At 52.5% G+C, this 14,163-nt stretch overlaps 1 protein-coding gene across 15 annotated transcripts in view; it reads right to left on the reverse strand.

The window, feature by feature from the left end:
- Positions 1 to 14,163, reverse strand: part of Trpm2 (transient receptor potential cation channel subfamily M member 2) — a 60,008-nt gene that overhangs the window by 22,856 nt on the left and 22,989 nt on the right. For all 15 annotated transcript variants that reach the window (XR_012447822.1, XM_074072514.1, XM_074072515.1 and 12 more), the window contains exons 10-17: positions 12,147 to 12,249; positions 8,162 to 8,283; positions 7,585 to 7,938; positions 5,158 to 5,295; positions 4,467 to 4,596; positions 4,063 to 4,208; positions 3,158 to 3,270; positions 1,730 to 1,943 (exon numbers count right to left, since the gene is read on the reverse strand). Coding sequence is in view for 14 of the 15 variants with exons in the window: in XM_074072514.1 (XP_073928615.1) it covers positions 1,730 to 1,943; positions 3,158 to 3,270; positions 4,063 to 4,208; positions 4,467 to 4,596; positions 5,158 to 5,295; positions 7,585 to 7,938; positions 8,162 to 8,283; positions 12,147 to 12,249 (1,320 nt within the window). In the remaining variant the exon portion in view is untranslated. The remainder of the gene's footprint in view (positions 1 to 1,729; positions 1,944 to 3,157; positions 3,271 to 4,062; positions 4,209 to 4,466; positions 4,597 to 5,157; positions 5,296 to 7,584; positions 7,939 to 8,161; positions 8,284 to 12,146; positions 12,250 to 14,163) is intronic.

A 14,163-nucleotide genomic window follows, 5' to 3' on the forward strand; every position in this document is an offset into this window, starting at 1 on the left:
CAGGATGGACCCCATTGCTCCATAAGCCCAGGAACAGTGTGGAGTAGTGCCGGCCATGAGTTCTCACCAGGTTCCAGCGCCCTTCAGAGCTCTCCCTGTGACCCAGTGACCCCACCCAAAAACCACACATGCGTATGTGTGTGCACATACAAGCATACACGTGCGTGCGTGTGCATGAGGGTGTATTTGTGTGCACGAGAGTGCACGTGTGCCTGTGTGTGCATGAGTGTGAGTACATGTATGTGTGTACACACGTGTGTACATTGTGCAAAGATGCCCCTCCTTGATATCAGGCACCAGCTGCCTCCCACAGGAATCTGCTCTGACAGGAACTGTGCCTGCTTCCTGAGGCAGCCCTCAGAGGAGGGGTCCTGGAGGGGCCCCTGGGTGGCCTGCCTGCCACTCTCCTCCAATACTAAGCTCCTGAACCCAGCAGCTGGGTAGGGGAACAGGTGACCTGCAGGACCAATCAGGTTCCTTCCAAGGACCATGGTACAGACTCAAGGAGAAGGCCAAATCCTCTGTGTCCTGGGCTGCCACCATGAGGCTAAACTCAGAGAACAAGGAGGCTTTTGGCCCCTTACGGACAGGGTCTGACTGTAGGAGGTCTGAGAAGAGGCAGAACCAGGGTCACAGCACTGCTCTCAGTCCCTGCCAACCCCTTCCTGGAGGGGCTCGGTGCTCACTCAGAATCCCCACACCCAACACATAGGCAATTCACCCAGTATAAGCTGGCTTTCTAACCAGGGCTATCTCCCAGTGGGCCCCACCTTGAGGGGTCCTTCAGCCTGGTTCACATTCACCATAGCCACCACAGAGATGCAGTGGGAACCCCACTGTGAGGGGTCAGCCTGCCCAAAGAGCAGTCAGGCTGTTCTGGGAGGTCACTTGGAACCTTGGTACCTCCTGCCTGGCAGGAGTGTCTCATTTATCTGTGGGCTTGGGCCAGTCCAGGTGGTGCAGAAGCATAATCTGGGCTGGGGGGACTCCAGCCATACAGGATCAGCTTGACCTCTGGAGGGCTGGAGACCAAGATCAGCCAAAAGGGCCAACCATTCTATGTGACTGACCCCCAATAAAATCCATGGGCCCCAAGGCTCTCAGGAGCTTCCCTGGGTGACAGGGGCCTGTGAGTATGGTCACGCAATCTTGCTTAGAGAATCAAGCACTGCCATGCCTCCATGGGGCAGGGATAGCTGAACACTGTCCTTGGTCAGCACTGTCCTGGACACAGCCATGTGCCTCTGCAGACTTTTGCTGGGATGAACCATGGCTGAGTGTCACAGTTCTCAGTTAGTCTGTCTCTCCACAAATGATCAGACCTGACATGGTCTTGGGGCCCCACACTTTGCAATGACCTCCACAGGGGCTGGAGGGGCTGATATCACTAAGCTCATGAGGTCACTGGTGAGGGTGCCCCATTTGGGGGATGAAAGGGTCAGGTTTTAAGGAAGACGTGATGGCCGTGAGGTGTAGGGTGCAGGGAGGGAGAGTCAGGGAGAGCAGAAGGCCGATCACAAAGGCTCCTTGTGGAGGAGAGGGTGCCCGCCCTGCCTGGAGTCCTGCCAGCTTCCCATGGACCTGGGTGAGCCTCAGTGGGGACAGGCCCTTTGTGGAGGCTCCACCATGAGAAAGTGAATGAGCCGGCAGCTCCCAGTTCTGGGGGTCACTTCCCTTTGGGGCCGGAGTCCCCAAGGACCCCGGGAGGGTAGGGTGGGGCAGTGCGCACCTGCCGTGTCTCCTCGCACACCAGGGAGAAGAGCCAGAGGTAGATGAGACACTCGCAGCAGGAGGGCGTGGGTTGGAAGTCCACCATGAGGACATAGGCGAAGAGGCAGAGGAAGGCAAAGTAGGACAGGATGTTCACATGGAAGATGACCACAGGTGCGCTGAAGAAGGCACGGGCACGGGCTGGGCCACCCACAGCCTGCAGCCTCTTCTCCCTGTGGGCACAGCAACAGACGGAAGGTGACTATGACCAGCTGGGGGCCCACCATCCCACAGACCTTGGCCACCTGTGGATCCCCACTGTCCCTGTAAGGGACTCAAGAGGTGAGTGTGCTGGGGTCACAAGGTAGTTATAGGAAAGGTAGGAGAAACAGCCTCAGTCTGTCCAGCCCTTATGGGCCCCCCAACCTCTGCAAAGGAGGAGAGCTGGACCAGAAGGCCCGGCACAGTGAGGATCCAAAAATCAACCCCCTCATATCCCACCCAGAGCAGTGGACGACAAGGCTCCTGCCCTGAGGACACAGCCTGGGTTAGGTCCCCACTGCAGTGCTCCTTGCACTGGGGGAACACTCAGCTTCACATGACCCTGCAGATGGGGCAGCCTGCCATCACCATCATTCACAAAGGGTCAGGCCTGAACAGGACAGCAGATCTCCCGCGTGGGTATATGTGGACCTGTGGCCTCTTATCCACTGGAAAAGGCAGATGCAGCTTTGTCCCTCTTGAAAGGACACTGGAAAAGTGAGCCCTGCTTTAGAACACCTGGGCTGCTCCTCAGTGCCTCAGTTTCCCCCAGGACATTATGAGTGTTTGACAGCAGCTCGGCCCCATGTCCCCTGTAGCCAGGGCACAGAAAAGAGATGAACTGTGTGACCTGCTGGTTATGGGAGGGGCTCAGCCACTGGGCTGGGGCCTTGGATCTGCCCCATGGACTCCAGGGGACCTGAGCCTCTATCTGGATCCGAGAAAAATAGAATTGATGCCTTGACCCTCGCATGCTACTGGGGAGGCCTCAGGCAGGGTCAGGCCAGGCTGGGTCTTCAGCCACAGGCAGCCACTAAAAGGAAGAGGGCTCCACCCATCACCCATATCCAAGGAGCAGGAAGGCTCTCAGCCTTGGCTCCCTGTCCCCCACCTGGACTGACTTGGATCTTCAGTGCTTGGGGCACAGTCCACTTCTCCCTCCCCATTGCCAGAGAACTTAGGCCAAGAGAAAGCTCACCAGCACCTCACAACGGTGGGTCAGGCCATGAAAGATGCTTGTGACCTCACCTCACACCCACCCCAAGGGCAAGCACAAGGGCTCTTCTTCCTGCTCACATGCATCTCTACATGCTAAGCTCTCAGCCTCACTGTGAGGACACAGGCAACGCGTCCCACTGAGAGAAGGTCCCTGTCCCCTGGGGCCCCTCCCAAAGCCCAGCCGCACCTGAAGGAGATGAGGCCCGTGAAGAGCAACGGGAAGGCCAGCATACACAGGATGACCCGCCACAGCCCATTGTCCACACACAGCTGGCCCCACCACACCTTGGTCAGGAAAGCCTGTGGACACAGGGATCTCAGGACAGCAGGCACCCAGCTGACCTGACCCCACGCCACACCCTCCCTGAGGGCAAGTGACACCCACAATGCTCTTTGAGCCCCCAGCCGCAGGTGACCAGCATGGGACAAGCACCCCGTCCTCTGCCTGCTGAAGAATCAGGAGTCCGGGTGGGCAGAGCGGGCTGCAGGCTCACGGTGGTAAGTGACAGAGAGGCAGGGCTCCCACCACAGTTTCTGACCCCTCCTGCCTGTCCCCCTCCTCAAGCTGCAGGACCTCAAAGCCACATGGATCCAGGTCTCATAAGCTGATTCTTCTCAGCTCTGTAGGGAGGGGCTTGACCCCTCCCCAGGCATCCCCAGGCTGGATACAGCCCAGGACACACAGCCCAGGATGCCATGGAGCTCCACAGGCATGCGACAGCTCAAAGATGTACTCCAAGGAAACCCAGGCATTGGAGAGTGCCTGCTCCCTTGTCCCCCTGCTCAGAAAGATCACACTGTCCCCCATCCCTCCTGAGGCCCCCAGGTGCAGTAGGCTGCTGGGGTCCCCTGGGTACCATGTGCTGCTCCCAGAAAATAACTTCCATGTGGATCAAGCAACTGTGTTCACAGCCCACCAGCCACCAGCTTCTGCCGAACCCGGTTTCCTCTCTGCAAAATGTGCACCTCTGTCCAGCAGCACGTGCCCCAACACCAGGTGCTTCCCTGGGCCCTGAGGACCCGCACTTGTGTGAATGCCTGTGCTGTCTGCATGTGCCCTAAGAGCCCCAGCATCTGATTCTGGGTGGTCACCTGGATGCCCCCGTGAGACACAAATTTCATGTCCTTGGCCTCCAGGGCAAGCTGCAGGCAGGTGGTCTTCCCCCAGGCCTCTGACACACGTACGAGCAGCTTCTGTGCTCGCTCTTCGTCCTTCCGGTAACACTCGGTGAAGACCCCTGGCCAGAGGAAGTATAGCCATGTCAGAGCAGCAGGTGATAGCCAGAGAGCCAGCCCTCCGGACAGCACCCCAGATAGAGGGTGGCACGGAACAAGACAGACCAGGGAGGGGGTGGTGCTGATATCCCCAAGCCCTCAGGCTCAAGGCTAAGAACCCAGGGTGACCACATGTGTCACCCTGAGACCCAGGGATGAAGACCTCAAGTGAGAGCACAAGTGGCTGAGCCAGGGTCTGGGCCCAGGCCCCTGAAGCTCACCAATGGCTCTATGCTCAAACTCATCAGCCAGTGCCAGCATCTCCTCTGAGCTGTCCGTGTCCTCCTCCTCCTTGGACAGCTCCTTCAGGATCTTGCTGCAGGCTAATGCTGCAGCTATGCAATCCTGGCTCTGGGGTCGGGGGGAGGATGGGGAGACACAGTGAGGACCTGGAGGGCCCAGTCAGGCTACCCCTCTCCCTGCCCCAGGAACCCAACACACTGCCCAGGGTGTGAAAACAGAGACCCCCCAGAACAGTACAAGCATTGGACAATGCCTTTCTATAGTCCTGGCCATATAAACAGCTTGAGTCACCCCCAAGCAACACTGCTCTCTGACGGCCATCTCCTGTGTGGGAGCCATCTACTCGTCCTGTGGAGCCTCCACACTAGATAGTGTGTACCGGACACACACTGGCCTGGCGGGCCCAAGGGGCACAGAGGACAGTGATGCCTATGAGCCTCAGCCCCGGATGTAGCCACAGGAGTTTGCTGGGACGGGCTTTTTACAAAATGCTTTTTCTGCTGAGAGCTGAGTTCCCCAGCACTGGACACCCCGAGTCCTACCTGGGCTGCAGAACCCTTGCCCCCTCCACAGCCACAAGCTGCCCTGCTTCCTGTGCACGGTGAGTTCTCCTGCCTCCCATCTCTGGTTGACTCATGGCTGTGGCCGCCGAGAAGCAGGCCCTGTTACCTGAGCCCAGATGATTCCTGCCAGCTCCTGACGGTTCTGGACGATGGCCCAAATGAGGAGGTCGCGGACAGGGTCCATGGTAAAGGTGATATGGCCTGTTGAACGCTTGTAGAGAGACCGGAGGCTCACTCCTTGCACCTGGTGGGCAGTGGACAGTCTGAGTCCTACAGTGGCCCCAGATGGAATTTTGGGGGCTTCTGGAGTGCAGATCCTGCCCTGCCTGACCCTCTCAGGACCACTGTCCCTGGAGACTGAGCCCACAAACTGCATCCTCAGTAATGCCCGAGGCGCACGGCAGTTGTAAAAAACATATTATAGTTTGGTCTTGAACGTCCCCAGAAGGCCCATGGATTAAATAAGGACTTAGTCCCCAGCTTGCAGCACCACTGGAAAGTGGTGTGACCCAGTTGCAGGGGTCTTGGGCATTGGGTATGTGTCTTTGAAGGGGATATTGGGACCCCAGCTGCTTCCCCTGTCTCTTTTTCTCTCCCCAACTACCATAAATAAGGTGAACTACTTCCTCTGTCACACGCTTCTGCCATGATGGGCCACCACAGGCCCAAAGGCAACAAGGACAATTAATCCTGAGCTGAAATTTTCAAATCTGTGAGCCAAAATGGACCTTTGTTCATATGTTTATCATCTCATGTATTTTGTCATAGCAACAGAAAGCTGACTAACACACCATTGTTCTGGAAATGTCTAGAAACATCTAGAATGTGGGATCTGTCTCTTTCACGGACATTTTTGGACCCTTGTAACAAGCCCAGCACCTCAGAGTTCCTAAGTCACATCTGGTGGCAATAAGGCCTTTTTCCAGTGAGGTAAATTCTGTAGTCTGTGTGTAGAATCATGGCCATGAGTTCCCTGGGAACGAGAAGGCCACCATGAAGAGATGCTAGATGGGCAGTGGGTGGCCTCCTCAGCAGTAGGGAACACTCAGCTCAGACACCCTCAGCCTACACAGCAGCATGGGAAGCCCGGCTTTCTGGCTGAGTAGACATGTTCTCAGATGTCCTGAAAACAATTTCCACAGGTAGAGAACCCCATCACATGCCCAGTCACATTTCAGCGAGTCTAGAAACTCTCCAGGGTTATCCTCATAAAGAAATTCGCTATCGTCTCAACCTAAAGCCACAGGGAAGTGTGAGCTTCTAGTCTGAACCCCTGAGCACATTCCAGTTGGGACCTGCCACCCAACCCTGGAATCAGGAAATTGTGACTATACAAAACCCAGCTACCACTATGTCTTCATCAGGAGTCAGGCAAGGGTCACCTGGAAAAATGGGAGAAACAGGAAAGTTTCCAGCAGAAAAAAGCAAAACTAATCCTAAAAGACACAGAGAACCTAAACAGAGAAATAATCAGGAAAAATGTAGAAACTTATCAGAACTGCTACAAAAAAAAGGCACTGGGCCCAGACAGACACACGGGAGGATGCTGAACAGGCAGGAAGCCACACGAGCCACACGAACGTATCAAAGCAGAGAAAGTGAGAAAACTTCCCAATCATTCCCACACAGCCAACATAAACCGATACCAAAACCTGACAAACACAGCCCCAGAATAAAATTGCAATCAAAGGTTTAAACATTCCAGTGCAAAAACCCGGAACACTGGCCAAATCCAGCATCGTACAAACACGGACACCGCCACACTCAAGCTGAGATTCCAAATCAGGAATAAAGACGTGCTTTGCTCTCAGAAAGCCGATGAAATGAGTCGTGAGATTCATGAGTCAAGGGAGAAAAGTGGAGTGGCCCTCCGCAGGGCTACCTGCTGAGGCTCAGTCCCCTGTACAGCACCGTCCTCAGCCACCACCTGGATACCACTAAAGAAGGACACATGCCACAGTGTCCCTCACTTGGTGAGCATGACAGGTGATAGTGACAAGGCAGAGGGGGTCACCTCTTGGCCCTTTTTAGAAAAGGAGTGTTAAGAGCCAAACTGTGTCCCCCTAAAATTTGAAGTCTTAACTTGCAATATGAAATGAGGTTATAGGGTGGAGTCCTAATCCAATAGGACTGTGTCCTTTTTTTTTGTGGTATTGAGACTTGAACTCAGGGCCTACACCTTGAGCCACCACCAGCCCTTTTTGTGATAGGTTTCTTTCAAGACAGGGTCTCATGGACCTATTCGTCCAGGCTGGCTTCGAACCATGATCCTCCTGTTCTCTACCTCCTGAGTAGCTGGGATTACAGGCGTGAGCCACCGATGCCCAGCAGGACTGTGTCCTTTTTCATTCATTCTCTTCCTCTCTCCCTCTCCCTCTCTCTCCCCCTTCCCTCCTTCTCTCTCTTTCCCCCATAATCTGTGGCAGGAGCTGCTCCTGCTCTACTAAACCTAGGAGCTCATCCTCCACCCACAGCTCCGAGGACACCGCCCAGTCCTGGGAGTGCAGCCGGGCCACACGTCACCAGCACGCACGTTGATCTTGATGTGTGGCACAGGCAGCGAGAGCCTCGGCCGGTCCCCGTGCCGGGGCCGGGGATACAGTGGCTGTGTGGAGTCCCCCAGGAGCTCGCGCAGCACTTGGGCCACATGGTGCATCTGCAGCCGGGATGCGGCGGGCGGGCAGGCCAGGCGCTCGGACTCCTCGGCCAGCACCTTCTGCAGCTTGCAATGGAACAGGCAGGACGGCTCCAGGTTCTCGTAGAGGTAGAGCAGGGTGTCCCATGTGACAAACTCCTTCAGCCGCACCCCGTTCTCCAGGAACAGCTTCACGAACTCTGGCTTGTTGGAGATGAGGGCGGCCGTCATTGTGGGGTGCAGATCTGAGGGCTGAGAGCAAGCACCGTGACAGTGACCATTGTGTTGGGTCACTGAACCCCAAACCTGGGGTGGGGGACTGTTGTCTCTATTGGGCAGGATGGAACTTGCCTGGTCAGCCACCCCCGAGGCAGGGCTGAGTTCCAGGCCTTGGCCCCCAGGGCTGTCCTTGCTTCCCAGACACAATTCCCATGGGCCCAGCAAGTCCCCTGCGGCACAGCCGGCATGGCCTCACCTTCCACTGCCACTCGTCAGTGAAGATCTCGCTGTGGGCGATGTCCACACGGTTCCACGCCACGGCCAGCTTCAGCTGATGGTCCCAGTTCTCGTGGCCAAAGTGGTCTTGGCTCCGAGAGGCTGCAGGTGAGACCCTGGGGTCAGGGGCTGAGATCTGGGCTCAAAGCCAGAGAGCCAGGAGTCGGTCGTGAAGTCCACTCTCTCAATAATTTAAAGTCATGAACTCAGTGACGACTTGTGGCATCCTCCCCAAAGACGCCTGCTCTTGTAAAACGATTTCATGGTTACACGCAGAGACCCTCGGGCTCTAGTCATCACTTTAGTCCACCCTCCTTCCCCACGCTGCACCCAACTTCTGACCTCACCCTGCCCCTGGTCACAGTGGGCTGTGATGTGAGGAAGGAACTCGTGATTTCAAGAAGGCCTCTAAAGGCAGACATTCTACATTAGTAGTCAAAAACTAGCACTTCAAAAGGCAAGACATTTCCTTATTTGCCTAAATTCTCTCTCTCTCTCTCTGTCTCTCTCTCTCTCTCCCTGCTCTCTCCCCATCTCTCTCTCCCTCTCTCTGTAATGGGGTTTGAACTCAGAGCTTACACTTGCTAGGTAGGCTCTCTACCACTTGAGCCACACCCCCAGTCCTCTTTTCTGAAGTTTTTTTTTGGATAGGGTCTCACATTTTTGTCCCAGAGCTGGCCTTGGACCACAATCCACCTACTTACACCTCCTGCATAGCTGAGATGACAGGCATGTGCCACCGTGCTCAGCTTGTTTGTTGAGATGAGGGTCTCATAACTTTTTGCCTGGGTTGGCCTAAGCTTTGATCTTTCCAATCTCTACCTCTCCAGTAGCTGGGATCACAGGCGTGTGCCACCATTCCTGGCTTGCCTCAGTTCTCTAACTACTCAAAAGCAGCAGCCCACGTGCCCAGGACGAGAACTTCACCCAAACACTTCTCACTCTTATTCTAGTTCAACTTTTTAAACCATGGATTATTTGGAGACGGAAAAAAAGAACTTTGACCTTTACCTCAAGCCACACCCCGAAGTCCACCTAAGGTGGACCCTCAACCTAATTACAAAGCTGTCTGTTCAGCTGCTCCAGCCTTGGATAGGAAAGATTTCCTGAGCAGGACACAGAGAGCATGCACCACAAAGGAAAAAGTGACCAATTAAACGTCATTAAAACATAAGCCTTCTGCTCTTCAGACACCTGGAAGAGAAGACAGACAGAAACCACAAACCAAGAGGAAGTGTTCCCGAGTATCCATCTGACCACGGACTTACCAAGAGTCTTACAACTCAAGAACAGGAAGAGAAGTAACCAAATTTCAATGGGCAAAAGACATGAAAGATCTTTCACCAGAAAAAAATGCCCAAAACTCCAAGAAATAGTGTTCCCCATCCTCACTAACCAGAAAATGCAAATTCAAAGCACATGGAGACACCGCTTCACACCACTGTGGAGCTGGAGTGTAAACGACTGACAACACCCAGCGCTGGTGAGGATGAGGACCAAATGGAGCTGTCATTCGTTGTGGCCGCAAGATCAAATGGCACGATACTTTTGGAAAACACTTCGGATGTTTTTGTAGTCAAGCATATCTTATGAAGACCAGTAATGCCACTCCTCAATTGTTAATCCAGGGAAAATGAAAAGTAATGGCTTTACTCAAATAGCCCCATCAGCAGATGAATAGAAAATAAGTTGTGGTAGACTCACAAAATTCTCCAAATAGAATACTGCTCAGCAGTAAAAAGGAGCGAGCTCTGATACATCCGCGCCCATGAAGGAGTATTCCAGAACCACAGCACTGAGCAAAGGAGCCGGACATGAATGAACACAGAACGGGTGGCTCCGCTGCTGTGAAACTCTCCAGTGTGGCACGACACATGTGACAGAACTTACCGCCCAAAGTCAAGATCACTGAGGCAAGTACTGACATCTTAACACGGTCTTCCAATCTACGAACACGGCGTGATCGCCGTTTCTTCCTTTCTTTCAGCTACGTCCCCTCGTTTTCTTTGCAGCTATCTATCTCAGGTCCTTGGTTAATTCCTGAGTATTTTATTCTGTTTGAGGCTACTTACTGTAAATGGAATTGTCCCCATGCCGGCTGGTGAATAGAAACGCAATGGATTTCTGCATCAGCGGTGCGTTTCGCTCCTTTGCTGGATTCAGTTGTTACTTCTAACAGTGTGTTGTTTAATTTCCACAAACATGTGGACTTTCCGCTTTTGCTTGTGTTAGGTCTCTAACTTGGCTCATTGTAGGCACGGGAGATACTTTGCACGACACCAATCTTCTCAAATCTCCCGAGAGATTGGCTGTGATTGACTCTGTGGCCTGACCTGTGGCCTTTCCTGGAAAGCATCCCACGAGCACCTGAGAAGAGGGGGTGCCGCTGCTGGCTGGCTTGGGGTGTCGAAGTCACTGCTTTCTCCCTTGTGTTCTGTCTAGTTGTCCTACCGTCATTGAGAGGGGATACAAAGCATCCAAGAATTATTGCAGAAACCTCCACTTCTCCCTTCAATTCTGTTGGCCTCGTGTATTTTAATAGCTTCTTCTTAGGACATTGCTGTTATTGCTTCTTGTTTATTGAAACGTTTATAAGTCTATACTGTTCTCCTTTGTCTTACAGCTTTTTATTTAAAATATAATTGTTCCATATTAGTACAGCCACCCCTGCTCTCTTTCCATTTATTGACATGGGATATCTTCTTATGTCCTTTGGTGTCCAACCTATTTGTCTATTTGGACCTAACGTGATCTTGTGGACAGCATATGACTGAATCGTGGTCTTACCTTTTCTGTCAATCTTTGTCCTATGATTGAAGAATGTGCCAACGAGAAGGGGCTGACTTCTGTCACTTAGCTGTTCTCTATACGCTCCTCACTGGGGTGTAGCTGGGTGATAGAGCACTTGGCGCCCCTGTGCAAGGCCCTGGCTTCCATCCCCAGCACCACACGAGAAAACAAAAAAGCTTTTTGCTCCCCATTTCCTGCATTACTGTCTTCTTTTATGTTCAGCTGATTTTTTGATGTGAAATGTTTAGGTTCCTTTCTCATTTCCTCCTGTGCATACTTTATAGCCACTGTCTCTGTGGTTATCTTAGGAGTCACATTCAACATCCTAAAGTTAAAAACTACGACTTGGATGTGTGCCAAGTTAACCTCAGTTACATATAAAATCTGTGCCCCTCCAACAACTCTGCCCTGCCATTTTTATTATTAATATCAAAAAATTACACATTTACATAGAATGTGCCTTAAAACACACACTAGTAATTCCTTTAAATGCATTAGCCTCATAAATTATAAGGAAAACAAAATGTCAGTTACAACAATACTAGCTTTTAGACTGATATATGCACAGATAGATACAGATACAGATATAGATATATTTTTGGTGGTACTAGGGTTTGAACTCAGGGCCTCACATTTGCTAGGCAGGTGCGCTACCAGGATCTTGAACATCCTAGACAAACACTGTCTCACTGAGCTGCACCCCTGTCCTTCTTATACCACGGGTCTAGTGGTAATGAACTCCCTCAGCATATCTGGGAAGGTCTTCATTTCTCCCTCACTTCTGAATCAGTTTCACCAGATACAGGATTCCTGGTTGAATCTTTTCTGTAGCACTTTGACTGTAATGGCCCTCTGCCTCCAGCTTTTCATGTTTCTGCTGAGAAATCTGCAGATAATCTTACCCAGGAGCCCTTGTATGTAACAGGCTGCTTTCAAGACTCTTGCTGTTTTCCAGATTCTTTGTCCTGGCTCTTGAAGGCTGATGGTGATATGTCTCTGAGTTCATCTTACTGTGTGTTTGTTGAGTTTCTCGAATGGCAGCAGTGAGGCAGCATGACTACCACCAGTGCCCTCTGGCCAACGTGTCCAACTGAGGGCAAGTACTGTGGCCTCTCTAGACCAGGACCCCCATCCTGATCACCGGCATTGTAACCTCCACCTCCCCTGACTCTCACCTTTCAGCAAGGCCTGCAGGATTGCCACATCCACATCCTGCTGGCCATCCTTTCCTTCCCGGAAGACGGTCAGCAGCTGCCGCCGTCGGACGATGTCTTGGATCTACAACAAACATGTTCCAAGTGAGATGCAAAGTGATGCCCTGTCTCCTTTAAGGACACATAAACCAGCACAACAATTAAAAAAAACACACACACATGGAGCCAAAGCCCAACACGACTCAGAACCCTAAGCAAAGGTCTGCCTGCCTTCCCTGTATGGGAAGTCTACCAGTTCCCCTCCTCTCACCTTAGATGGTGAAGACAAAGACCAAACACATCACACTGTAAGAAAACGTCACCCACGTGTCATCCTGGATCAACACTTCTCCTGGTCCCCCTGCCTGAGCTCAAGCCATTCCACTCCCCACCTGCCTACCTGTCTCTATCCACCTCCCCACCCACCTAAGCATCCACCCAAACCATCCATCATCTATTCATCTACCCACGTTTCTAGATATCTACACATGTGTACCTACTGATCTATACCTGTATCTACCTCTAGCTATCCATCCATCCATCCATCCATGCATTTATCATCCATCCCTCTATCCACCAATGTACCGATCCACCTATCCAGACACCTATCATCCATACAATTATCTATCATTGATCTATCCATGTATCTATCTACCCATCCATGAATACATCTTTCAATGTGTCCATCCATCCATCCATCCATCCATGTATCTGTCCACTTATGTATCTACCATCCACATGCCCATCCACTCATTTACCATCTGTCTGTCTACATCTGTCATAACATTTCCTAGCAGCTATGCCTGATACCAGTTACCCCACCCTTCACTTTGCATCCAGGGCGGGCACTCCACACATGCATCGTGCCAGTTTGCCCGCTGCTCCTGCAAGAAGCTCCAGGCCCCCTCCCCATACCACACCAGCCTCACCTGCATTCCTGCCTCCTCTCAGCCTGGCCACACTGCCCCAATGCCATGTGCAGACTCTCCCCACCCCTGGGGACACACCCACAAACCCCACCCCAGTGTTTCCCCATCCTTCATAGTCCAGCTTTCATGGCAACTTCAAAAACCTCCTGGGCTTCCTCCCCAGTTCCACTCCCCTCCACCCGCTAAACTAGGGTTCCTGAATTTACCCAGCACTTCGTTTGTACAATAAAGCAGCTGCCAGGCATGATGCCAAGGGCTGACAAGATGCCAAGCACTTCCCGTAGGTCTCACCATCAGTCAGCTTAAGTGTGCACTGTTCCTGTCTTACACACAGAAAAGCAATGCTGAGACCAGGGAAACCAATGCCTCCAGGGCCCAGAGACAACTGGCTATGTATGGCTGCACAGCCCTGGAGTGAGACTCCCTCAGCAGGCGTCCAGGCCCAGTGCACTGCATCTGAGCGCCCCCACCATCCTTGTCAGCCTCCACAGCATAAAGCAACAGTCTGAAGACATGCTTTTTTGGGGGGATAGTACTGGGGTTTGAACTCAGGGCCTCACACTTGCTAAGCAGGCATTCTACCACTTGAGTCACTCTGCCAGCCCCCAGGGACACTTTTGAAGGAATGAACTGACCAAGAGCATGGAGCAAGAATAGTGGCAAAAGAATCCCTCGGTCAGGCCTGAGTGGGTGCAGAACAAACACTCACATCAAAGAGCTGATTAAGAAGATAAGCAGATTAAAAATTTGATTAAATAGACAACATCAGATTAGAGTCAGTTCTCCCAGTTGCCTAAATAATTTATGACCTAGCTGAGAAAGGCTCCAGGACATGCCTGGCAGTTCGCTGTGGCAGTGAGGGAAGGTGAGAAGGGGTCCCAAAATCAGGAGTGGAACTCACAGATTCACAAACCATCAGAGCTCACGTGAACTTATGCTCTTTCCCTGTGAGACAGACAACCTCACAGGACAGCCACACCAAACAAGGTCACTCTGAGCTCTTGGCAAAGCTTAAAAAATGGTCATGATGCCACCACCGAGTCACCCACTCATGGAGCCCCTCTTCCTAA

This window comes from Castor canadensis, chromosome 5 (genome assembly GCF_047511655.1).
Source record: "Castor canadensis chromosome 5, mCasCan1.hap1v2, whole genome shotgun sequence".
NCBI classification, from domain to species: Eukaryota; Metazoa; Chordata; class Mammalia; order Rodentia; family Castoridae; genus Castor; species Castor canadensis.